A 26,543-nucleotide genomic window follows, 5' to 3' on the forward strand; every position below is an offset into this window, starting at 1 on the left:
ACTATGGATGGAGGTTCAGGACATTGCACAGGAGGCAGGAATCAAGACCATTACCAAGAAAAAGAAATGCAAAAAGGCAAAATGGTTGTCTGAGGAGGCCTTACAAACAGCTGTGAAAAGAAGGGAAGTGAAAAGTAAAGGAGAAAAGGACAGATATATACCCATTTGAATGCAGAATTCCAAAGAATAGCAAAGAGAGATAAGAAAGACTTCCTCAGTGATTAATGCAAAGAAATAGAGGAAAAACAATAGAATGGGAAAGCCTAGAGATCTTAATAAAATTAGAGATACCAAGGGAACATTTCATGCAAAGATGGGCTCAATCAAGGACAGAAATGATATGGACCTAACAGAAGCAGAAGACATTAAGAAGAGGTGGCAAGAATACACAGAAGAACTGTACAAAAAAGATCTCATGACCCAGATAATCATGATGGTGTGATCACTCACCTAGAGCCAAACATCCTAGAGTATGAAGTCAAGTGAACCTTAGGAAGCATCACTATGAACAAAGCTAGTGGAGGTGATGGAATTCCAGTTAAGCTATTTCAAATCCTGAAAGATGACACTGTGAGGTGCTGTACTCAGTATGCAAGCAAATATGGAAAACTCGGCAGTGGCCACAGGACTGGAAAAGGTGTTTTCATTCCAATCCCAAAGAAAGGCAATGGCAAAGAATGCTCAAACTACCACATAATTGCACTCATCTAACACACTAATAGAGTAATGTTCAAAATTCTCCAAACCAGGCTTCAGCAATATGTGAGCCATGAACTTCCTGATGTTCAAGCTGGTTTTAGAAAAGGCAGAGGAACCAGAGATCAAATTGCCAACATCCTCTGGATCATCAAAAAAGCAAGAGAGTTCCAGAAAAACATCTATTTCTGCTTTATTGACTATGCCAAAGCCTTTGACTGTGTGGATCACAATAAACTGTGGAAAATTCTGAAAGAGATGGGAATACCAGAACACTTGACCTGCCTCTTGAGAAACCTATATGCAGGTCAGGAAGTAACAGTTAGAACCAGACATGGAGCAGCAGACTGGTTCCAAATAGGAAAAGGAGTACGTCAAGGCTGTATATTGTCATCCTACTTATTTAACTTCTATGCAGAGTACATTATGAGAAATGTTGGGCTGGATGAAGCACAAGCTGGAATCAAGATGGCTGGGAGAAATATCAATAACCTCAGATATGCAGATGACACCATCCTTACGGCAGAAACTGAAAAAGAACTAAAGAGCCTCTTGATGAAAGTGAAAGAGGAGAGTGAAAAAGTCGACTTAAAACTCAACATTCAGAAAATGAAGATCATGGCATCCGGCCCCATCACTTCATGGAAATGATGGGGAAACAGTGGAAAAAGTGTCTGACTTTTTTTTTTGGGGGGGGAGGGCTCCAAAATCACTGCAGATGGTGATTGCAGCCATGAAATTAAAAGATGTTTACTCCTTGGATGGGAAGGTATGACCATCCTAGACAGCATATTAAAAAGCAGAGACATTACTTTGCCAACAAAGGTTCATCTAGTCAAGGCTATGGTTTTTCCAGTGGTTATGTATGGGTGTGAGAGTTGGAGTATAAAGAAAGCTGAGTGCCAAAGAATTGATGCTTTTGAACTGTGGTGTTGGAGAAGGCTCTTGAGAATCCCTTGACTGCAAGGAGATCCAAGCAGTCTATCCTAAAGGAGATCAGTCCTGGTTGTGCATTGGAAGGACTAATGTTGAAGCTGAAAATCCAATACTCTGGCCACCTGATGCAAAGTGCTGACTTATTGGAAAATATCCTGATGCTGGGAAAGATTGAGGGCAGGAGGAGAAGGTGATGACAGAGGATGAGATGGTTAGATAGCACCACTGACTTGATGGACATGGGATTGGGTGGACTCCGGGAATTGGTGATGGACAGGGAGGCCTGGCATGCTGCGATTCATGGGGTCACAAAGAGTCAGACACAACTGAGCGACTGAAATGAACTGAACTGAACTGAGTGCCAATATACTTCTGATTCACCTCATTGAAATTTACTTTTATTCCCTTGGCTATATTCTCCCATAACCTGGAGATTCTCTCTCTCTCTCAGTTTACTTAGAATACGAATGCTAAATGCACATTTAAATAATAGAGCATTTATAAACTAATTATAGAAATAGTAATGTACTTATGATAGAAATGTTATTATACTAATTATATAAACAGTTATAACAGGAACAATAATCATTATTTTTTGAGTATTTGAGTCAAGGCTTTGGAATAGTCAATAAAGCAGTATTAGATGTTTGTTCTGGAACTCTTTTGCTTTTTTGATGATCCATAGGATGTTAGCAATTTGATCTCTGGTTATTCTGCCTTTTCTAAATCCAGCTTGAACTTCTGGAAGTTCACATTTCACATATTGTTGAAGCCTGGCTTGGAGAACTTTGAGCATTATGTTACTAGCGTGTGAGATGAGCGCAATTGTGCGGTAGTTTGAGCATTCCTTGGCATTGCCTTTCTTTGGGATTAAAATGAAATCTGACCTTTTCTGTCCTGTGGCCACTGCTGAGTTTTTCAAATTTGCTGGCATGTTGAGTGTAGCACTTTCACGGCATCGTCTTTTAGGATTTGAAATAATTCAAATGGAATTCCATCACCTCCAGTAACTTTGTTCATAGTGATGCTTCCTAAGGCCCACTTAACATCACATTCCGGAATGTCTGGCTCTAGGTGAGTGATCACACCATCGTGATTATCTGGGTTGTAAAGATCTTTTTTGTATAGTTCTTCTGTGCATTCTTGCTACCTCTTCTTAATATCTTCTGCTTCTATTAGGTCCATACCATTTTTGCCTTGATTGAGCCCATCTTTACATGAAATGCTCCCTTGATATCTCTAATTTTCTTGAAGAGATTGCTAGTGGTCCTATTCTGTTAGTTTCCTCTACTTCTTTGCTTCTATCACTGAGGAAAGCTTTCTTATCTCTCCTTTCTATTCTTTAGAACTCTGCATTAAAATGGGTATAGCTTTCCGTTTCTCCTTTGCATTTTGGTTCTCTTCTATTCACAGCTATTTGTAAGGCCTCCTCAGACAACCATTTTGCCTTTTTGCATTTCTTTTCCTTGGGGATGGTTGATCCCTGCCTTCTGTACAATGTCACATACCTCCGTCCATAGTTCTTCAGGCACTCTGTCTATCAGATCTAATCCCTTGAATCTATTTGTCGCTTCCACTGTATAATTTTAAGGGGTTTGATTTAGGTCATACCTGAATGGTCTAGTGGTTTTCCCTACTTTCTTTAATAAGTCTTTGCCGAACTTGACAATAAGGACCATCATCAGTTGTATGCAAAAATGCCATAGTCCACTTCTTGACATATACCTAGATAAAACTAAAATTTGAAAAGATAAATTCAACTCTCTGCTAATAGCAGTACTGTTTACAATACCCAAGACATGGAAACAACCTAAATGTCCATCAACAAATGAATGATGAATGACGGTATGCCATATCTTCATTATCTATCTATCCAATGATATACATATGCATGCTCAGTCATGTCCAACTCTTTGATCCCATGAGCTGTAGTCCACCAGGCTCTTCTGTCCATGGAAATTTCCAGGCAAGAACACTAAAGTGGGTTGCAGTTTCCTACTCCAGGGGATCTTCCCAACTGAAGGATTGAAACTGAGTCTCTCGCATCTCCTGAGTTGATAGGTGGATTCTTTACCATTGGCGCCACCCAAGATGCCCATATGTATAAATATTATTTAAATAAACATTTGAAAAACAAAATAGACACTCAATGATGTAAAGAACAGATCTGTGGTTGTCAAGTGGGGAGTAAAGGAGGGAAGAAATGATGGGAATTTGTGAGTAGCACAGACAAACTAATATGTTGATCTATAGGATGGATAAACAGTACATTCATGATATATAGCACAGGGGACTGTATTCATTATTCTGTGACAAATCACAATGGAAATGAATATGTACATATAACTGAATTACTTTGCATATGAAATTAACACAACACTATAAGTCATCTATATTTCAATATTTTTTATAAAAGAAAAAAAATCTGTCTTCTCAAAGTGAAAGAAATAAATTATGCTTATGAATTCAGGTCTTAAAGAATGAACAAAGAATATTATTTTGAACATAGAGAGGAAAGCACCTTCTGTGTATTACTAAATTCATTCAATTGACAAGTTCAAATCATACTCAGTTGTACTGATCTTCAATTTGTGCTCCTTCTTGGCAACAAGAATGAGGCATGTGTTTAGGAAACTTTACAAAATATTTTGGGTGTTAATTGTTGTCAACTTACCTTCTGACTTTAGGTACCAGATTGGGGTTTCTTTTTCATAATAGGTAACACTGATTATTCATTTATGGAATTTCCTGTAAAATTTGCAGTTAGATTAAAAACAAAATTGAAAAAATAAGTAAACATTTTATAGTTCTTTATTTAGCTTGCATGCATACGTCTCTTCAAAAAAAAAATTACAACCAAACATCAAGTGATTTAATCATATGGGGGTTGTTTGGAAAGTCAAGGTGGTGAAGGTGTAGGTGGATGTGGAGTACATCTCTCTCCATGATGCATTAGGAATACACCTTCAGACACAGAAGATCTTGCAGAACACCAGTTGAAAGTAGGCAGAAGTCCCTGACCATGAGAAAGGAATCTACAAATCTACACAAAACTCAGTAGGACAAAAGAAGTGGGGGAAAAGAGAGTAAACAGAACTGGACTTGCACCCAGAGGTTGGGGGAACTGAAGCAGGGTCAAATCCCCACATCAGGGCAATTGCTTGAAACAGAGGAGAAACATTTGAGGCTGTTGGAGAGTGCATCAGCTGATCTGTGACAGGATGAATGGAATGAGAATCACATAGACAATCCTTGCCAAAGCCATACATACCCCACACAGGTATGCAAGTCCCCTAGAAAGTGCAGCGGCTGGGAGCTGGATCATAGGGATTGGAGAGAAATCTCAGGGTGAGGTCTGCTGTTGCCTGCAGGGAGATGGCCCAAGGGAACATGAAGGAGGAGATTGTGGTGGGAAATGCCTGCGGAGGAAAGCCAAACAGCCACGAAGGCAAGGCAAAATTGCTGAGTCACACATAAGGGATGGAGCCATCACTGTAGCCTCTCTCTCCTCAAACACCAGCTCTGGCCGCTGAACTATAGAAAAAGGCACCAGAGAGAGCAGCACTTTAAGTGTCTGATGCACTGAGCAATAGAGAAGAACCCTATCCAAGGTGGCCATTTAAGGGCCTGACATGCTGAGCAACAGAGAAGGACCACCCAAGAAGGCTGTTTGACTGCCAGCTGCCAGAGGCTAGAAAATGAATCTAATAGGGCATAACTCCCATGACTGATGGAGAAGGCAATGGCACCCCACTCCAGTACTCTTGCCTGGAAAATCCCATGGACGGAGGAGCCTGGTAGGCTGCAGTCCATGGGGTCGCGAAGAATCGGACACGACTGAGCGACTTCACTTTCACTTTTCACTTTCATGCATTGGAGAAGGAAATGGCAACACACTCCAGTGTTCTTGCCTGGAAAATCCCAGGGACTGGGGAGCCTGGTGGGCTGCCATCTATGAGGTCGCACAGAGTTGGACACAACTGAAGCGACTTAGCAGCAGCAGCCCATGACTGAGGCAGCTGTGTCCCTGCACAGTTGGTGCTGCCAGGGTCTCTGTGATCCAAGCAGCTGTATCACCTCCATGCTCAATTCTCACTGGGACAGAGCTGCCAGAGGCTAGGAGAAAACTCTAACAGCGCCATATCTCCTGTGACAATGACCACCAGCACCCCTGCATACCTGGTACTGCCAGGATCCCCGTAATCCAAGCAATGGCACCACCTCCATGCTCAATTCCCACTGAGACAGAGCTACTAGAGGTTAGAAGAAACACTAAGAGCACTTCCCTAGCCACTGGCTGCCCCTGAGTACCTGTTGCTGCTAGGTCCCTGAGATAGAAGCAGCTGAACGACCTCCTTACCCAATTCTCACTGATTGATTGTAGACTGTTAGTCACTCAGTTGTGTCTGACTCTGAGACCCCATGGACTGTAGCCCACCAGACTCCTCTGTCCATGAGATTTCCCAGGTAAGAATACTAAAATGGGTTTCCATTTCCTTCTCCAGGGGATCTTCCCAACCCAGGGATCAAACTCAGGTTCTTTACTATCTAAGCCACCAGGGAAGTCCAGTCATCCCTGGGGCAGACCTAAATCCTCCAGGGTAGCCTCAAGAGCAAACTTTTGTAGATAACTCATATGCAGAGGTAGAGATAAAACCACAATTGAAACCCAGGGACAGGGTCCTTTGGAAAGAAGAGGACCAACACCTTCCTACTGTCTATAAGAGCTGCAGATTGAATTCACATGACCAACTAGGCAGACTCTGTCTATGGAATTTATAAAAGGGCAATACGATTTCCCCCAAAAGAAAATACACTTGCTCTGGCAGCTATGGACATTGGAGGCAAGAACACACAGGGGTAGGACCAGATTAAAGTCTGAACTGCCCCTACACCAGGTCTGGAGACCAGCCCAATGCTAGACAACATCCTAGAGAGGCAAAGGTGGACTGTGACTCACAGTGAGGGAAAAGACATGACAGCTGAGATCTGAGAAAAACATTTATTATTATTTTTATATTTTGACTTGTTTGGTAGTCATTTCTATATTCTTTTCTTTTTTTTTTTTTCTTCTTCTGTTGCTATGGTTATTGGTTTTTATTAGTACTAAAAACTCTGTTTAAGCTTTTGAGAACTTTTTTTTTTAATTGCAGTTTTTATTTCCTTAATAAACTTCTGCCTCTATGTTGGCCTTTTGAGGTTATGTGTGGTTTTTTTTTTTTTTATGTAACTTTTTAAAATTAAAAAAAAAATTGATATTTTTCTCTTTTGTTTTCTTATTTTTCTTTTTCTGCTGTAGCTATTCTTTAATATACATAAATCTTCTTATGTACTTCTGTTTAACTTTGTTTTCTAGTCGTCCTCTCTTTTCTTTCTTTTTTCCACATTTGTTAATTTTGTTTTCTTTGCTTTATTTATCATTTGGCCCCTTGCTTTGGTTTTGTTTCCTAGTTTGCGCTTTAGGTAGTTTTGCCTTTAATTGGTTGATATCATTTTTGGTTTCCTTTGCTCATCGGGTCAATTTCTTGCACTTTATTTTCTTTGGACTCTATTGATTTTCTTCATGTGTGTATATGTATGTGTTCAATTATTTTTGTTATTATTTGCTTGATTTTGTATTTATCATTTATTTGGGGCTCATGTCTCTCTCCTTTTTTTTTTTTTGTCTCTTTAATTTTTTTACTTTATTTTACTTTACAATACTGTATTGGTTTTTCCATACATCAACATGAATCCGCCACAGGTATACACATGTTCCCAATCCTGAACCCCCCTCCTTTCTTATGTTTGTTTTCATACCCTTTAATGCCATGAAAAATGACTTGTGGAGTCTCAGTTCCCACCCAGAGATCAGGCCTGAGTCTTTGGAGTGGGAGTGCTAAGTCCAGGACTGTAGACTGCCAGAGAACTCCTAATCCCAGAAGAGTATTAATTAGTAAAAAGTTAGAAAGAAATCTTGGATTATCAAAATCATGACAGTGATGAATGACTGATGTATTTTAGAGTTGAAAGGAACCATTTTTTCCAAAGTAGAAGAACCACATTTTTGAAGAAATAATACCAATTTGGATATTTTTATAATAAATATTAGTGAACATTTAGAGATTTTTTTGAGCTTGAACTGATTAGACAAATGATTTTTAAATGGTAAATGAATATTACTTGCTTATCTCTTAATATATTATGGAAAAACTGGAGGATAAATCAAAATTTTTAAAGGGTAGTTTTCTGTTGAAAATTTACCTCATATTACATGATGTAAGTCCAAATTGAAGGAAAAAGAAGACTTTTACTGATTAACATCCATGACCAATGGCTTACTAAGCATTTATTCATATGCAACAAGGTTGTACAACTGAATTATATGAGATTTGGAATGTAATTGGCTTAAATAATTAACTGAAGTAAATTTATTTCTCAATACAAATAAATTAATTCAAATTTATTCAGAAATTATTATATTAAAAAGAATAATGGACTTGCAGAATTTGCCAGAAATGCTAGCAAATCAGGTCTGGAGATTATACAACCACAATTATACAACCAGGCAATTTCCAAAATGTGCCTGAGGACATTTCATGTAAAGAAAGACACCACTGTTGCTCCTCTTAGGCACCACTCATGGCCCTGAACAGAAAGATAGGCTTCTCTGGAAAACCTGTTTACTGATATTCCTACAACTTTTCCTTACTAGAGGTGAATATCTCTTGCTTCTTCAATTCAGTCATTCCGAAGTTTAAAGTTTGGGATCAATGATTCATAATTCATAGATGAGAGTCAGACAAAGCAGCAACTATTTAGCATAGATAACAGAACTTATGCTTTGTAAGAGATGTCAATTGAGAGACTAGATATAGAAAAATGGTCAATTTTATATAGACTTTCTGCTGAAATAGAAATCCTGGGGTTTCTCAATTGTATCTTTAATGATCCTTATGTGTAAGGATTATGTGAGAAGTATAATTTTCAAAATAGGCAATGTTTTATATATATATATGTATATGTGTATATATATATATATATATATACACTCAGTCACTTAGTCATGTCTGACTCTTTGTGATCCCATGGACTGAAGGCCACCAGTTTCCCCGTCCATATAATTTTCCAGGCAAGAATACTGGAGTGGGTTGCCCCTTCCTACTCCAGCGGATCTTCCCCATCCGAGGACGGTAACTGTTTCTCTTGTGTCTGCTTTATTGGCAATCATATTTTTTTACCACTCTGCAACACGGGAAGCCTCGTGATTATTAATAGACCAGTGTGACCGAAAAAAAAAAAAAGTTAGGCTTGAATACAAAAATTAAAAATAGATACCCTATTACAATTCTCACTTCTTGTAGAATACTCAAATGCATAGCCCCACACCATGTTTACAGTTTTGGTGACTCCTGGGGATGTATGCAATTTACACCACCTTTCACAGTATGTTCAGGAAATATAAGGCTATTTCAAGATCCTATTAATACCTGGACTTGCTGAGTTCAGTAATTCTCTGATTAAACCAAAATCCATCCTAATATAGTTACTATTTGTGGCTAACACAAATATGGTCATTGCGCTTCCCTGAGGATGATTATACCCTGAGAGCAAAAGAAAAGGCTTCATGGTAGCATATATACAAATTCATCAGTTTCTTTTTTTTTTTAATTTTTTAATTTTTTTTTAAATTTTAAAATCTTTAATTCTTACATGCAGTTTCTAACTTAAATTCTTACAGATATATGCATCTTACTATATACATATGTAGAGATGGAGAGAGAGAGAGAGAGAGAGAGAGAGAGAGAGAGAGAGAGAGAGAGAGAGAGAAAATATCCAGATCCATGAAACCCAAAGAACTCAAAAATTTAAACATAAAGAAGTTTTCACTAAGACACATTGTAATTCAGAAATCGAGTACCTTGTTTTTCTCTGGATATATGCTCAGATTTCAGGGCCATATGGTGGCTCTATTTTTCGCTTTTTAAGGAATTTCCATACTGTTCTCCATAGTGGCTGTATCAATTTACATCCCTACCAACAGCACAAGAGGGTTTCCTTCTCTCCATACCCTCTCCAGCATTTGTTGTTTGTGGGTGTTTTGATGATATTCATTCTGACTGGTGTAAGGTGGTATCTCATTGCAGTTTTGATTTGCATTTCTCTAATAACTAGTGATTTTGAATATCTTTTCATGTGTCTATTGGCCATCTGTATTTCCTCTTTAGACAAATGTCTATTCACATCTTCTGCCCATTCTTTGAGTATTGCTTGCTTTGATGCTATTAAGTGTCATAAGCTCTTTGTAAATTTTGGAAACTAATCTCTTATCAGTCATCATTTGCAAATATTTTCTCCCCATCTGTGGTTTGTCTTTTTATTTGTTATTTCCCTTGCTGGGAAAGTTTTTGAGTTTAAGTAGATCCCATTTATTTATTTTTGCTTTTTTTCCCCTTTATTTTGGGAGATGGATTAAAAAAGATTTTTTGCTGTGATTTATGTCAGAGACTCTTCTGCCTATATTTTCCTCTGAGAGTTTTGTAGTGTCCCTTTTAACATTTAGGTCTTTAATTCATTTTGAGCTTAACTTTTTGTATGGAGTTAAGGAATGATCTAATTTCATTCTTTTACATGTGGCTGTCCATTTTTCCCAGCACCATTTATTGAAGAGGCTGTCTTTCCAACATTGTGCAGTCTTGCCTACTTTGTCATAGATTAATTGACTATAAGTGCATGGAATTATTTCTGGGTTTTCTATCCTGTTCCATTGATCTATATTTCTATTTGGGCTTCCCTGGTAGCTCAGATGGTAAAGCGTCTGTCTATAATGCAGCAGGCCTGGGTTTGATCCCTGGGTTGGGAAGATCCCCTGGAGAAGGAAATGGCAACCCACTCCAGTATTCATGTCTGGAAAATCCCATGGACAGAGGAGCCTGGTGGGTTACAGTCCATGGGGTCGCAAAGAGTTGGACACAACTGAGTGACTTCACTAACTAACTAACTAACTAACTAACTAACCATACTGTTTTGATGGCTGTAACTTAGTAGTATAGTCTGAAGGCAGGGAGTCTGATTTCTCCAGCTTCTTTTTTCTTTCTCTAGATTGTTTTGGCTATCCAGGTTCCTTTATATCTCCATAAAATTTTGAGGTTTTGTTGTTGTTGTCCTAGTTCTGTGAAAAATGTCTTTGGTAATTTCATAGAGATTGCATTGAATCTGTGGATTGCCTTGGGTAGTATAGTCATTTTGACAATATTGATTCTTCCAACCCACGAACATGACATATGCTTTCACCTGTTTATGTCTTCTTTGATTTCTTTCATTAAAATCTTATAGTTTTCAGAGTATAGGTCTTTTGTTTCCTTAGGTAGATTTATTCCTAGGTATTTCATTTTTTTGATACAATGGTAAATGGAACTGCTTCCTGATTGAGTATTTTTAAATAGATTTAAAAATTTTTGATGGTACCAATATTACCTCTTCCCAAGTAAAATTTGTATTTAATTCATTTACTGAAAATTAAGAAAAAATAAGAATACTTAAGTTTTAATCTTTAATAAAATGTGTTATTCAATTTTTTAAATATCATTGCAATATCATGCAAAATTATTTTACTAGTTTAATACATGAAAATTGTTTCATAATTTAATTTAATAGCTTTTTCTAAAAGAATGAAAACAGTTTGCAATTATGCAGTATCTAAAATAGATAACTCCAACATGTATAATAGCTTAAGAATTTCTGCTTATATGATCTCATTAAACACATTCAATTTGATTTATTAAATTTTTAGTCAATATAATCACAACTGGAAAATAGATGAATATATACAGACAAATTATTACTTTTCACTAACTGAAGAGCAACATATAAACTATAGGATACTCAGGAATTCCTTGTCTGTCCAGTGGTTAGGACTTGTGATTCCACTTCCGTGCCCTGGGTTCAATGCCTGATTGGGGTAGATCCCACAAGCCACATGGTGGGAACAAAAAAATAACAAAGTAAAATAAAGTAGGTGAAATACATGATCCACAGAGTGGAGAGACATAATAATATTAGAAGAATCTGAGTAAATAATTTGTTTTTTCCCCCACTGAATTGACCCTTAAGAATGAAAATATCTCTAGAAGTTATTGCAATTCCTTTCTTAAATTTAGCTTATGGCCATCCTGAAATATTAGGGACTTGACCTAGATTGTCTAAATCTCAGTGGATGTTGCTAAATGAATATCCACTCTCCCCCCTCAAAAAAAAAAAAAAAAGGATTAAATTGGTAAAAAAAGCCTAGAAATAAATCACTGTTGCTTCTGAGTTCACACGGGAGTATTTAAAATAAGTGGAAATAAAATTTAACATGTACATTTGCTCAGAAATTTTTAAACCCGTCTACTCAGAAAATGACATTGCTTATATTATGAAGATTGAACAGCTGTAATCAATCCACTGATTTTGTGAAACTGTGGATACAATAAAAGGTACTAATCCAAATTGCATTTTATTTTTATTCACTAATGAAAAGGAAGGATTCTTCAGTAAGTGCTTAAGAAAAGTTTATTCAAAGTACTTCTATATAATATATATAATATATATATATATATATGAATACAACCAGGCATCTCATTACCCAGGGAATTCAAAAAAGAAAAGTATTTGACTTTACCTGGTTTAACAAGATATTTTAACATAGTAAAATATATATCCTTAAAAAAATAAATAAATGGGCTGTGCAAATGCTTATTCATATTTTTTAAGACATGAAGCTCTTTTTAAACCTAACATTTGTTATTATGCAATTCTGATAGTTGATCTGATTACAAATTACTAATTGTAAAATGATAGTGTAATGTGGTAAAATTGATAACTGCTGATATTGTCTATGAGCTATTATTCTGAACTTCAGTGTACCTTTGCCTACCTTCCTCTATAACATATGCTGAAATATAACTGAAAATAATTATGACATTCTGTGATAAAATACACAATATTCATATAAATTAAAATCTTTTTTACCATAATTGAAATAAGAAATTTATGGAATAAAAGGACATTGAAGGATAAATAATACTCACTAAAGAAGGAAGGATTCATTGTATCTGCAGGCTGTTACATATCCTCTGAAAATGAGATAGAGTGCAGCCAAGAAGAGAATGCTTTAAAACAGCATAGGTAATATAAATCAAAATTTTTAGGAGCAGAGATGTTTTCATGCAAGCACATTGTGTAACCTGATAGAGGCTGATTCTATTGGATTAACACTTTTGGCAGTGTCGGCTATTATTTGGGTTGAAATCATTCAGGATTTTAGGTATCACTTTGGAAAAGGAGTGATGTGATCTATGTAACCTTTGTTATGTTAAGAAACAGAAGATTCTAAATGGAGCTTGAGGTAAAGTGAGTGGCTGCACTTTTTACAGTACTGTTCAGCAGAAATTATAGAGCATGAAATGGACAACAAAAAGTGGTTTGAGACCTGACCATAAATGTGCTTTCTGAAAAGAAAGTAAGATAAGGGTATTAGAAGAGATACAGCCAATAAGATTTATACTACAGTATGCTTTGGATGTGCTGAGTTACATGTGAAAAATAAATCTAACACATAAGGCTCCCACTGCTCAATAAAGACAGTCTTTCTTATTTCCTGCTCATTTTAATATATATATTTTTTTTATGAATGAAGAGTGGTTTACACAGCATCCATTGTAATCTTAATACTGCTTCCTACTTGTTTCTTTTACTGTACATGAATTCAAACTTTCAAATCAAAGTCTAGAAATTACTTGCTTAAATTTTATATGAAAATATGAAATGGAAAATATAATGAAGATCAAAAATGGCCAACGTTACCTGCCTGTGAATATAGATATGCGTGGGTGCATAAGTTGCTTCAGTTGTGTCGGACTTTTTGCAGCTCTATGGAGTGTAGTGCATTAGGCTCTTCTGTTCATGGGACTCTCCAGGCAAGAATATTGGAATGGGTTTCCATGCCCTCCTTCATGGCATCTTCCTTATTTAGAGACTGAAACCACATCTCTTATATCTACCTGAAATGGCTGGTGGGTTCTTTACCACTAGCATCACTTGGGAAGCCCTATATGTGTGTATTTAAATAATTTTTATATATTTATTATTTATATATAAATAATTTTATATGTTTATTATTTATAAATAATTTATATATTTATTTAATATTTGTTATATATAAATAATTTGAAGGATAACTTCTAGAAAATACAAGTAACTAACTGTATTTTTTCTTATGGTTATCCAATTCATATTTTTCAAAAAAGTAATGTAAAAGTGAAGTATCTTGTGCCTTTAGCTTTCACATTTGCTTTATTTCCTTTTTACTTCTTGCATACTTCAATGAATTTCCAGTGAAAGAATAACAATATCTGAATAAACAACCTTGCAGAGATTTTGTGAGAATCAAATGGATGTAGCATAAAGAGACAATTGAAAACTATATAATCATGCAATTGTGGTGGATGACAGGTGTATTGAAATGATGGTATGGCAAAGATGGGCTTCCCATGTGGCGCCAGTGGTAAAGAACCCACCTGCCAATGCAGGAGATTTGGAGACCCAGGTTCGATCCCTGGGTCAGGGAGATTGCAGAGGGCATGGCAACCAACTCCAGTAATCTTGCCTAGAGAATCCCGTGGACAGAGGAGCCTAAAGAGTCAGACATGACTTAGCATGCACACTGGCATGGCAAGGATATTGATAAAGGTGCTAAAATTACAATTCCTCTTTAATGATATTTTATAGCCAAGCATGCAGTGCTTTTATGTTTCATCTCGTAGGTAGCCTATCAGTTCAGCTCAGTTCAGTTCAGTCGCTCAGTTGTGTCCGACTCTTTGCGATCCCATGAATCACAGCACGCCAGGCCTCCCTGTCCATCACCGACTCCTGGAGTTCACTCAGACTCATGTCCATCGAGTCAGTGATGCCATCCAGCCATCTCATCCTTGGTCGTCCCCTTCTCCTCCTGCCCCCAATCCCTCCCAGCATCAGAGGCTTTTCCAATGAGTCAACTCTTCACATGAGGTGGCCAAAGTACTGCAGTTTCAGCTTTAGCATCATTCCTTCCAAAGAAATCCCAGGGCTGATCTCCTTCAGAATGGACTGGTTGGATCTCCTTGAAGTCCAAGGGATTCTCAAGAGTCTTCTCCAACACCACAGTTCAAAAGCATCAATTCTTTGGCACTCAGCCTTTTTCATAGTCCAACTCTCACATCCATACATGACTACTGGAAAAACCATAGCCTATAATAGTTCATATTTCTTTGCATCTGTTCTGCTTAAAAAACACATGTTCAGATACTTACATTTTTAATCTAATCTTATATTTCTTGTAGGTAGATAAGCCACAATTATGCATAGTTTTAAACCTAAACTTTCTTCAGTATAATTATTAATGAAGCAAAATAACACATTCTCGTTGTGAAACCAAATTTGAAGGACGTATTCTTAAAATCAGTGTCTATCTTTGAAAATTTCTACCTTATTATCTATTTACCTAACAACGCAGATTTCACTGAGTAATAGGAATTAGAAGCATACAAAAAGTTACACACACAAACATGCACTGTGTATTCTAGGACTGTTTTTACTTTAAAAAATAATTGTTCTCTTAATGTATACTTTCTAAAGTTGAAAATATATATTACTTGATTATTAAATAGTATCGGTAAAGTTCCTAAGTCAGTAGATTAATGTAAACCATTTTGTACTCTGTTTCTTCTTTATTAGAACTTCTTGTGGAAACACTTGAAGGAATGTGGAACCTCAAGCAAGCCTCCATGTGAGGGGATTATACAGGTATGCTCAGCTGGTAAAGAATCCTCCTGCAATACAGGAGACACTGGTCCAATTCCTGGGTCGGGAAGATCCACTGGAGAAGGGATAGGCTACTCACTCCAGTATCTTTGGCCTTCCCTGGTGTCTCAGCTAGTAAAGAATCTGCCTGCAATGTGCGAGACCTGGGTTCAAGACGTGTTTGATTCCTGGGTTGGGAAGATCCTCTGGAGAAAGGAACAGCTACCCACTCCAGTATTCAGGCCTGGTCACAAAGAGTTGAACACGACTCAGTGACTTTCAGTATGCTTATCTAGACTCCAAAGAACCCACTTCTGGGTAACGTGGTTCTATGAAAGACATCTTGTAATGATAAAAATTCTGGACACTTGAAAAAATACAAAATAATTCTTTTTTTTTTTTTTTTTGGCTGCTCTGGGTCTTTGTCATTGTGTGCATGTGGGCCCTCTGCATCTGCAGTAAGCAGAGGCTACTCTATGCTGTGGTGCATGGGCTTCTCATTGCAATGGCTTCTCTTGTGGGATGCAGGCTCTCGGTTTGTGGGGCTTCAGGAGTTGTGGTTCACTGACTCTAGAGTGCAGGCTCAGTAATTGTGGCACATGGGCCTAGTTGTTCTGCAGCATGTGGGATCCTCCTAGACCAGGGATTGAACTCATGTCCCCTGCACTGGCAGGCAGACTCTCAACCACTGGCCCACCAGGCAAGTCCCTAAAATAATTCTCATTATAAAAATTAAGATTGAGTGCTATCAGTCAATTTTTAAGAACTAGAATTGACTTCCTTCAAAGGCCTTTTGGTAAAATTACCCTGGTAACCTGGTTTCCCAGTCCTACACATGATAAGAAAGGCAGGTTAGTACAGAGAAAGTTCAGCATTTTAGTTTACTTCAGAAATCTTAAGAGAAGAAGAAATCCAAATTTCTGTGAAATTGGTAGAGTGTCTTTGAGCTTGAAAGATTTTGAAATCTGAGATTTCTCATAATATATCGGACAAATTTAATTTAAGGAAACTTATAAATCCACATTCCTTCTGCATCTCTGTGATCACATAACTTTATTTTGTAACCAAGAATCATATTTATTTGAGAATCATTTGATCAAGAGTGAGAAGAGTGGAGAGTATAAAAATTTGTGCTTTAATTGAAAATTCTACGTTATTTGGACTCTAGGGGACAGTTTCCCGCTTTTTCCAACTCAGTTACTAGATTACGATACAGTTTTGAATTAACTCACTTTGTATCTTTGTGACTCAGTTTTTAGAAATCATTTTAAAAATAAAACTACAGTTTAAAAGACAGTATTTTTAAAAATTTATGACTGAAGACTTTTTTCCCAATATTTTAGTTTCAACTCTCAATGTGAACATAAGGAAAAAAGTTTGCTGGTAAATTTATGCATTTTGACTTTAAGGGATAGTCATAGGTAACTTATTTTGAGACTTGGACAGTGACTGGATGGCTTTACCTATCATATAGAATATGTATACATATAACCTGAATCATATGCAGATAATATGATTGTTCCTTTGCAAGTGAAATCTCCTAGGAAGAGAAGCTTTTGTATTGGAGAAAAAACATGAACTGGATTTCATTTAGAAGCTTTGAGAGAATAATTTTAAATATAATGTGTTGTGATTGTGAGGTCAACTAAAAATGCTTTAAAGCTGGTATATTTAATAAAGTAGAAGAATATGTCAAAATGTGTAAACTATAAACAATGAAATATATTTGTGCTATAAGACACATCTAACACATATTCTTGACCTCCTACCACTTTTATAGAATTTATATTTTAATGATTTTAATTTCTCTCTTTATTTCTTCTTTGTCAGTATTTTCTGTGTTGATCAATAAAAAGTAACCCAATCTAATTTCAACTTAATTATTTCAAAATATATATGAATAATATCTGTGCAATAAGCTAGAAGAGATAGGGAATACATTTAGATAGATAGGTAGATGGGTAGATAGGGAGATAGATAGATAGATCAATCTGGGAATCTAAATCTAGAAATATATATCTTAAAGTAATGCCACTTCAAATCCCTGAATGTCAATATTGTCATCTATAAAATATCAGTGATGGTGTCAATGTCAAGAGATAATGGTCAAGATAAAATACAATTTAATCCTTGAACATGTCCTGACACATTCTAAGTACCATCATATAGAGATGGTCAATAAAAGTTTAGACTTTTTTCTCTCTTCCACCTAGGATATGGCTCAGATTCAAGGACTATTTAATCTCCTCACGGTGAAACCACAATCAGAATTTTTTTTCCAGTTAGATCTTTTCTCATATGTATAATGTCATTATTGCTGATACCTAGATTGCAATTTTTAAGGATAACTTTAAAAATAGATCAAAAGTATTTCATAATCAGAAATAGATTATTTACTGTTTTTTCCCAGTAGATTAAAAACAAGTAAAAAAATGGGCTATTTGAGTTTATTTTTACCTGACAAAAAATTCCATTTCACTTTAGATTTTGAAGTACCTGAGGCTAATATTCAACATCTGCTTTCTTGTCAAATGAGAAGTCTTTTAAGCAATATCACGTAGCTGAATTCAAGACTAGTACAACATGAACTAGCAAAAACAGTTCCACTGGCAGTCATGATATGTAGAATCAAATAACAGGTACGATGTGCTAGTCATTGCTTCACTTCTTGCTTATTTTCTTCTCTTTTAAAATGTGATAATATTAATTATCAAAAGGAAACTTTGCTGTAGACAACCCTACATAAAATACATGTAATAAGAATCATTGATACTTTCATATGTTATAACTTGTCATTAATTAAGTTATAATATTAATTGTATACTAGGGAATCAGTCCAATATTTTATATCATGTTGGATACAAGTGACATTTATAAAAAAATAATTGTTCTTCCATTTTTCCTTTTCAAAATTCTTGCCCAACTGAAACTCTGTACCCATTAAACATTAATTCTTCATTTCTCTCAACTCCTAGTTCCTAGCAACCACCATTCCACTTTTATTAGTTTGACTATACTGGGTAACTCATATATGTAGAATCATGTGTATGGCTTGCTATGATTGGCTTATTTTACTTAGCACAATATCTGTCAGCTTTATCCATGCTACAGCATGTACCAAAATTACCTTCTGCTTATTCATTGACTGGTCAAAAGACATTTGTGTTGCTTCTACCTATTAGATATTGCAAATAAAGCTTCTAAGAGCATGAGCGTATAGATATCTATTCTAGATTTTGTTTTTTTATTTTGGATGTAACCTCATAAGTGGAATTTTTGGCCCGTATTTTGATTTTACATTTTTTTTTGTTGTTTTATAATTTGCAGTAGTACTTTCCAGAGTGGTTATACCATTTTTCACTCTTTCCAGCTTTGCATTTGTTGTAATTTATTCATATTCTTGCCAATCCTTACTCTTTTCTGCATTTTTAAAACATAGCTAAAGGTGAAATGTGGTATCTTATTGTATTTCTTCTTTGAATTTCTCAAATAATTATTGATGATGACTATATTTTCCTGTGTTAATTGGTTAGCTGTTCACATTGAATAAATATTTATTCACATGTATCTAACCTTTGAAAACTATTTTTTATGTTGCTTGATTGTAGTTTTTTTAATATATTCCCTATTACAATTCATTATCTGACATATATCAGTATTTTCCATTCTGTGGTCTGCTTATTCACTCTGATAAAGTTCATCATCATACAGAAGTTTCTAATTTTGACAAATTCCAATATCTAAATTTTTGTTGGTGTTGAACATGCTTTTGGTGCTATAGCCAAGAACGCACAACAAAATTCAGTATAATGAAACTTTTCTCCTTTTATTCTAAGAGTGTATAGTTTTAGCTTTATATCTGCTTTTTCATCCACTTCAGTTAATTTTTGTGTCTATAGTAAAATAATGGTCCTATTTCCTTATATGCATGGGGATGTCAAGTTTTCTAGCAATATTTGTTGTAAAGACATTCCAACTGAACTTTTGAGACACTTCTCGAAATCATTTGACCATATTTTTTTTTTGCTGGTGTCTCTACTGAATCATTTTGGTTTATGTTTGTCTTTGCCAATACTATACATTTTTTTTATAAATTATAGCTTTATAGTAAGTTTGAATAATAAAGAATAAGTTCTCCAATTCTTTCATAAGATTGTTTGGGCTATTCTGTGTATTTAAGATTTTATTTGAATTTTGAAATGTATTATTTTCTTTCTGCAAAATTCTTTTGGAATTGTGAAAATCTTTTCGTTGCACCTATAGTTTGCTTATGGTAATGTTGACATCTATGCAATAGTCAGTTTTTCAAACCATGAGCACAGGCTGTTTTCCCATGTGCTGGCATTTCTCTCTCCTTTAGTTTATTTCAGTGATGCTTTGTGATTGTTGGTGCATACCTTTTGCAATTTCTTTGTTTTTTCCCTAGGGCTTTTGTTCTTTTTCATGATATGTTAAATGTTATTAAGTTCCTTCTTAGTATTAAACATTATTAGTATAGAAATACAATCAATTATGTATCCTGCAACATTCATGACTCTGTTTATTAGTCCTAACAAGTTTTATTTCCTACCTTTAAGATATCACTTCTGAAGCAGGATAATTTTAATTCTTTATTTACAGTTTCAGTGTTTTTAAGTTGTTTTGCTTGCCAAAATGTTCGTACTTATAATACTATAACCTTAATTAGAAGTTTCAAAAGTGGACATTCTTGCCTTGTTCTTGATCTTAAAGGAAAAACTTAGTTTTTCACCATTGAGTCTAATGTCAGTTGTGAGATCAATTTTCAACTGCGACATCAGTTTTACATCCTTTTAATATTTTATTCAAGTAGACTAAGAACATGATCTCCAAAGCTCACTGAAAGGGAAAGTGTTAGTCGCTCAATGGTATCTGACTCTTTGCGACCGCGTGGATTGTAGCCTGCCAGGTTCCTCTTTTCATGGAATTCTTCAGGCAAGAATGCTGGAGTGGGTTGCCATTACCTTCTCCAGGGGATCTTCCCAACCCAGGGATTGAACTCAGGTCTCCTGCATTGCAGGCAGAGTCTTTACCATCTGAGCCACCAGTAAAGCCCCAGTAGCCCACTATCAATATATTTTTCATCAATATGCTTGCTTTCTAATAATAAATATCAAATAGTATCTCTTGACACTTTAGCCACTGTGGATGGAAGACTTTCTGCCCCACATAAAATCACATTCACTCTTTTCTCATCCTTTCAACATAGTCGCAACACAGTTTCTGGCATGGCTATGCTGACAACATTTTTCCATCTTTTTGTACATTTTACTAAAATACAAAAACATAAGTTATTGTAAAGCCTGATGACACTTTAGTTAGTATTTTTTATATTTATTTATTTATTTGGTGCACTGGGTTTTAGTTGCAGTATTTGGCATCTTAGATTTTTGTTGTGAAATGCAGAATCTTTATTTGCGGTATGTGAGATTTTTAGTCGGAGGATGAGAGCTCTTAGTTGTGGCATATGGAATCTAGTTCCCTGATTAGAGATCAAATCCAGGACACCTGGGTTGGTAGCATGAACTCTCAGCTGCTGAACCACCAGGGAAGTCCCTAGTTAGTATTTTTATACAATAATTCTCATCATTGCTGTTTCTCAGTCAAGACACTTTTAGGACCATTCAATTATAGGCAACATTGAGAATTTTCTAAAAATCTTTTGAAGACATTTAGACATTTTCAAGACATTTAGAATTTTCAAGAAAATATTTTTCAAAGAGTATTGTTTAATTATTTTTATGTGTTCTGTTCATGCTTTTTGAATATTGTGGTTCATGTATATCAATTCTGAAAAATGTGTTTCTTTGAAAATGTTGTCATTTTTTTTTTCTATATGAATTTCTGGGAGTGATAAAAAGTTTGTATCTCTTCCCTTATATTCTCTAACTCTTATAGTCTTTAAAAGACAAATTTTATGATTTTCTTGCCTTTTTTAAAATTCTGCTAGGTATTTTTCATTTTGTCACTTAACGTTTCACTTAGTCTTTCTTGTCAATTAATATTACTATTTTAATTTGCAAGATACTTTGTTAGCTTGCACTTTATTTTATATATCTAATGATATTTATAATGTAGAATAGTAATGTATTATACTTCTTTTAAGATATAATTCTTATTTTAAAAAAATGCATTTTCTGCATTTTAAAATCATTGTATTTCATTGTATAGTTTTTCTCTATGTGAATAAGCATTTGTGTTTGTGTGCGTATGTGCACATGTCCATATTCTTTCCTGCTGCAGACTTTCTTACAGTTCTAACAATTTTGGCACTAGAACAATTATTATAACTAAAATAACAAAAATTCTGTATGGCTTGTTCCCTTACAATATGTCTTAAGAATCCCTCCTCCCACCATGAGGAAGAAACCTTGGATGCCATTTAATTTTTCTCCATTTAAAAGAATGACCATTTCTATTTCCAGATTTATTCTTTCAAAGGATCCTCAACTATTTCATCTCTTATTATGTCCCATGTTCACCCACTTTCTTTTAGTTTATAAAATATTTTCAAGCATTGCAGTCAGACACTTTACCCTATAAGCCACCTGGAAAGACCAATTATAGTTATGTTTTAACAGGGAGAGATTATAAGTGCATAAGTTTTTTACTCTAACTTAGAATTAGGAGGAGCTTTAAAATAAAATAATAAAAGTTAAAATTAAATGTGTACAACAAAATTTATTTATCATGTAAGTGCTAGAGAAGCAGAGAGATGTAAAATATATGCTATTTTTGAGATTTTGCACCGATTTATCAAACTACAATGACTGTGGTGTAGAGATATATAGGTAAATGTTCTTTGTTACTTACAGCATTCAGAATCTCACTCAGGAGGAAGATCATAATGTTGTGTAGATGGTACTTGATGATATTCATCTTGATTTCACAATAGATGATTCAAACAATGTTACTGAATTCAAGGAAGCTTGATTTAATATTTCTGTTCAAAGAAGACTCAAGAAAGAATAATAGCTTCTCAACATAAGTGATAGGCTACTACAGATTTACAGATAAACCTTAGGGTTTGAATATGAAAAATAAGTCATTTCTTAATGGTGATAAACATTTATTCGTAATATAATTAGACAACATATGCATTTACATGATTTCCTAAGAATATATTGTGAGTATCTCATATAATTTTGATGTGACTTGAGTTTTTGTAAGGTAATAAAGGATACTTATCCTAATGATGTCAAAATATAAATTTTTTACAAATTGAAAGATTTCCTGCAAAGCTCTTTGGTCAAAATGTTTGTATTTTCAAGTTCTAGTCTCTTGATAAAAAAAAAAAAAAAAAGTTTTGCTTTTCCAAAATTAATAGGTTCAGTTATTCATTTAATTTAAAAAAAAGAGTTGTAAATTTTTAAATAGTACATAGTCTAATCATGCAACAATTTCAAAATAGCTTACTTGAATTTCTTGCTTTTGTGTCTGCCTTAGGAAAAATTATATTAATGCCACATGGAAAATTATAATCAAACATCAACTTATTTTACTTTATTGGGATTGTTCCCATCTTCAAGAATTGGCCTATTTCTTTTTATTCTTATTGTTCTATTTTTTCTAATGGCTCTATTTGGTAACCTCTCCATGATCCTTCTCATCTTTCTGGACACCCATCTTCAGAAACCCATGTATTTTCTGCTCAGTCAGCTCTCCCTCATAGATCTGACCTGCCTTTCCAACATTGTACCCAAAATGGCCTACGATTTTCTATTTGGAAACAAGTCTATCTCCTTCATTGCATGTGGAATACAGAGCTTCTTTTTCTTGACTTTAGCAGGTGCAGAAGGATTGCTCTTGGCTTCTATGGCTTATGATCGTTATGTGGCCATTTGCTTTCCTCTTCACTATCCCATCAAAATCAGTAGAAGAGTATGTGTGCTTATGATAATAGGATCTTGGCTCCTGGGCTCAATCAACTCCTGTGCCCACACCATATATGCCCTCCATATCCCTTATTGTCGATCCAGGGCCATCAATCATTTCTTCTGTGATGTTCCAGCCATGTTGACTTTGGCCTGCATGGACACCTGGGTCTATGAGTACACAGTATTTGTGAGCACCACCATCTTTCTTTTGTTGCCTTTCACTTGTATTGTATTTTCTTATGGCCGTGTTCTCCTTGCTGTGTATCAAATGCACTCAGCAGAAGGGAAGAAGAAGGCCTATTCAACATGTAGCACCCATCTCACTGTGGTAACTTTCTACTCTGCACCATTTGCTTACACTTATCTCCGTCCAAAATCTCTGCGTAGTCCAACAGAGGACAAGATTCTTGCTGTCTTCTACACTATCCTTACCCCAGGGCTCAACCCTGTTATTTATAGCATGAGAAACAAGGAGGTGATGGGGGCCTTGAGAAGAGCAATTCAAAGAATCTGTTCTGTGAAAATGTAAAGACAGTTTTTCCATGAGAATTCGATGTTAAATACAAATTTATTAATCAGCATGGTGGTTTAGTCATGTCCAACTCTTGTGACACCATGGACAGTAGCCTGTCAGGCTCCTCTCTTCATGGGATTCTCCAGGCAAGAATACTGGAGTGGGCTGCCATTTTCTTCTCCAGGGGATCTTCCCAACCCAGGAATCGAAACCAGGTCTCCTGTATTGCAGGCAGATTCTTCCAACAGAGAGAAGCCCCATTAATTGGCATACAACAACTAAAATCTCCTTTAGATTAATTGTAGTCCTTGAAAATTTAATAATAAAATAAGATTTTAATTATTATTATTAATCAGCATACAATTATTAAAGTCTTATTTTATCATTAAATTTGCAAGGACTAAAATTAATCTAGAGGAGAAAACCACTCATGTCTACCTAAATCATTTTTGCAAATATATGTATATCCATATCTATATGTTTGTTTATATATGATTATGTATATGTATATATTTCTTTTTTCTTCATTATGCATTTTCCCCTATTAATTTAAAAAGTTTTTAATTTTTACTGATATGCTATAAATTTAAGTGTTTTGGTATGCAATAATAAAAAATGAAAACTAACTGAAGTTGTCATTCAACATGAGTTCTACTATTTTGCATTTATATTTCAATATGCTTAAAACATGTTTTCTGAATGACAAGATCAAATTAAAAGTCAGAAGAGCTCATTTTCTTTTCATACTAGGCCTGTAATTGCCAGTAACAGATATTCTTTTCTTCAATATAAGGAAAATGTATTTCAGAGATTTAGTTGACTTCACCAGGGATTCTGAAGTCTTTACACTATGCTGAATGGAAATAATTTCATATTCTTTTTTGGGTGTACCCTAGGGAATTGATTTAATATTGGTATACTTGGGATTCAGCAATAAGGACCTGGAGATGTCAACAGAGATCAAGGAAATTGTAAAGTTATACAATAAGTGGGTCAAAGCTTTGTCTCATTACATTGGAAATATCAAAGACTTTCTTGCAACCATCCCCTCACTCGGCACATGCTCAATTTACATCTTAAGCAGTCACTACAACTCTCACATTAGGTGATAAAACTCAGATGAGATTTTATTCTCTACTCACCGTATCCCATAGTTCTACTGAAAGAGGTTGGAGAAAGTTAATTTGTAAGAGCGAATTTCAATTCGTATTATGGGTTAATCATTTTCCTAAACAGATCCCACCACTACATTCAATAAACATCAATCAGCTCAAGTGAAAGTCCTGGTTGAAGTGTTATCACTATTCTCCTATTATCAGAGCAGCAATATTCTTTACCTCTAAGGTGTGCCAAGGAAAACAGGGGTCATAGCCGTTGTTCAAATTCTCCAACATATTAATGTAATATCTCTTGTCTGACTCTACCCTCCATTCTTAGGAACCAGCTTGACTTAGCCTAGGACACCCTCACTCCACCCTTTACTTAATTAACAAATGTCTTAAAGAGAAGAATATAAATAATTTGTGTTATCAATTCTCCCATATTGATTTTCATAAGGATAGCTTTTGGAAAGCCTGCAAAAAAGGGACCTATGTTTTAATCATGTTAACATAGATTTCAATGAACAAAACTCCCAGTGAAAGCACTCTGGGAGAAATCACCTGTGAGCCCCAGTTTTTATCCTCACATGCAATTTTGGAAATGACTCACTCTCTCCAGGTTGGGCACATTAATGTCCTAATAGCTGGCAAATGGAAAGTTTATGCTTACTGGAATTTTATGTTATCACTGTGTTTATTTGCAAAGAGACAAATGGACCTCCTTTCTCTCCGCTTTACAGATTCAAGAGATCCATGCTATCAGGATACCAAGATACCTGGTGGGAAAATCATTTGGAAAATTTTGTTTCTACCACAGGGGTGTAAATAAATGGGGATATGCTTAAAATTCTATCAACCACTATTGGTCAAATGGCTGAAAAACCACAAAGATTACTGTAGCACAACAGAAATCCCTAATCATTTTGCCCACATATTATTAGATAATGCCATTGCCTTATATTTTCTATTCACCATACAACAGATGTGCATGTTATTGTTCACACAAGTTGTTGCACTTGCATCAACAGCTCTGGGGAAGTTGAAACACACCTACAAAACAGTTTTTCAAAAGGAAAAATGCTTATGAGATATGAGAAAGACCAATTCCTTGAATTATCTGTTTATTAGGCTCCCCTCAGGACTAGGCAACATTTTCTGCTCTGTTATATGGACAATTATTATTTTCATAATATGCATTATTATTCTTTCCTTAGCTGTCAAGTTATTCATGATATATAATCACTTCTTGCTCTAAGTCTATTGTCAGAGAGAAAACATGCAGTGATCATACAGAAAGTCAAGATGATCGATCAAATATATAATCTGAAAAACATTTCTATGTCAGTATATACATCTATGTTTATTTACTATATTTAAATATTTTACTTAATCCTAAAGCCCTATGATGAGAGAAATAATAATACTTAAACAAGTTTAAACTACCAATTATATCTAGATGTATATAAAATAGCAGACTTGAACAATTAATATATAAGACATAATTGGCATGAGTTCTATAAGACATTTTAACTCACTATCAATCCTTGCCTAGCATCCTACCTGCATAATACACTGCAGAGCAGGAAAGAACTGGGCTATCAA

The 26,543-nt window shown here is 35.2% G+C and overlaps 1 protein-coding gene across 1 annotated transcript; it reads left to right on the forward strand.

The window, feature by feature from the left end:
* On the forward strand, nucleotides 22,918–23,856 carry LOC102191036 (olfactory receptor 2L2-like). Its single transcript, XM_005682841.1, has one exon. It carries the CDS (start codon nucleotides 22,918–22,920, stop codon nucleotides 23,854–23,856), a length of 939 nt encoding a protein of 312 aa, XP_005682898.1.

The sequence above is a fragment of the Capra hircus genome, chromosome 7 (genome assembly GCF_001704415.2).
Source record: "Capra hircus breed San Clemente chromosome 7, ASM170441v1, whole genome shotgun sequence".
In the NCBI taxonomy this organism is placed as follows: domain Eukaryota; kingdom Metazoa; phylum Chordata; class Mammalia; order Artiodactyla; family Bovidae; genus Capra; species Capra hircus.

Excerpts from the sequence above, each read along its gene's own strand:
- LOC102191036 (XM_005682841.1), top strand. The coding sequence starts at position 22,918 with ATGGAAAATTATAATCAAACATCAACTTATTTTACTTTATTGGGATTG.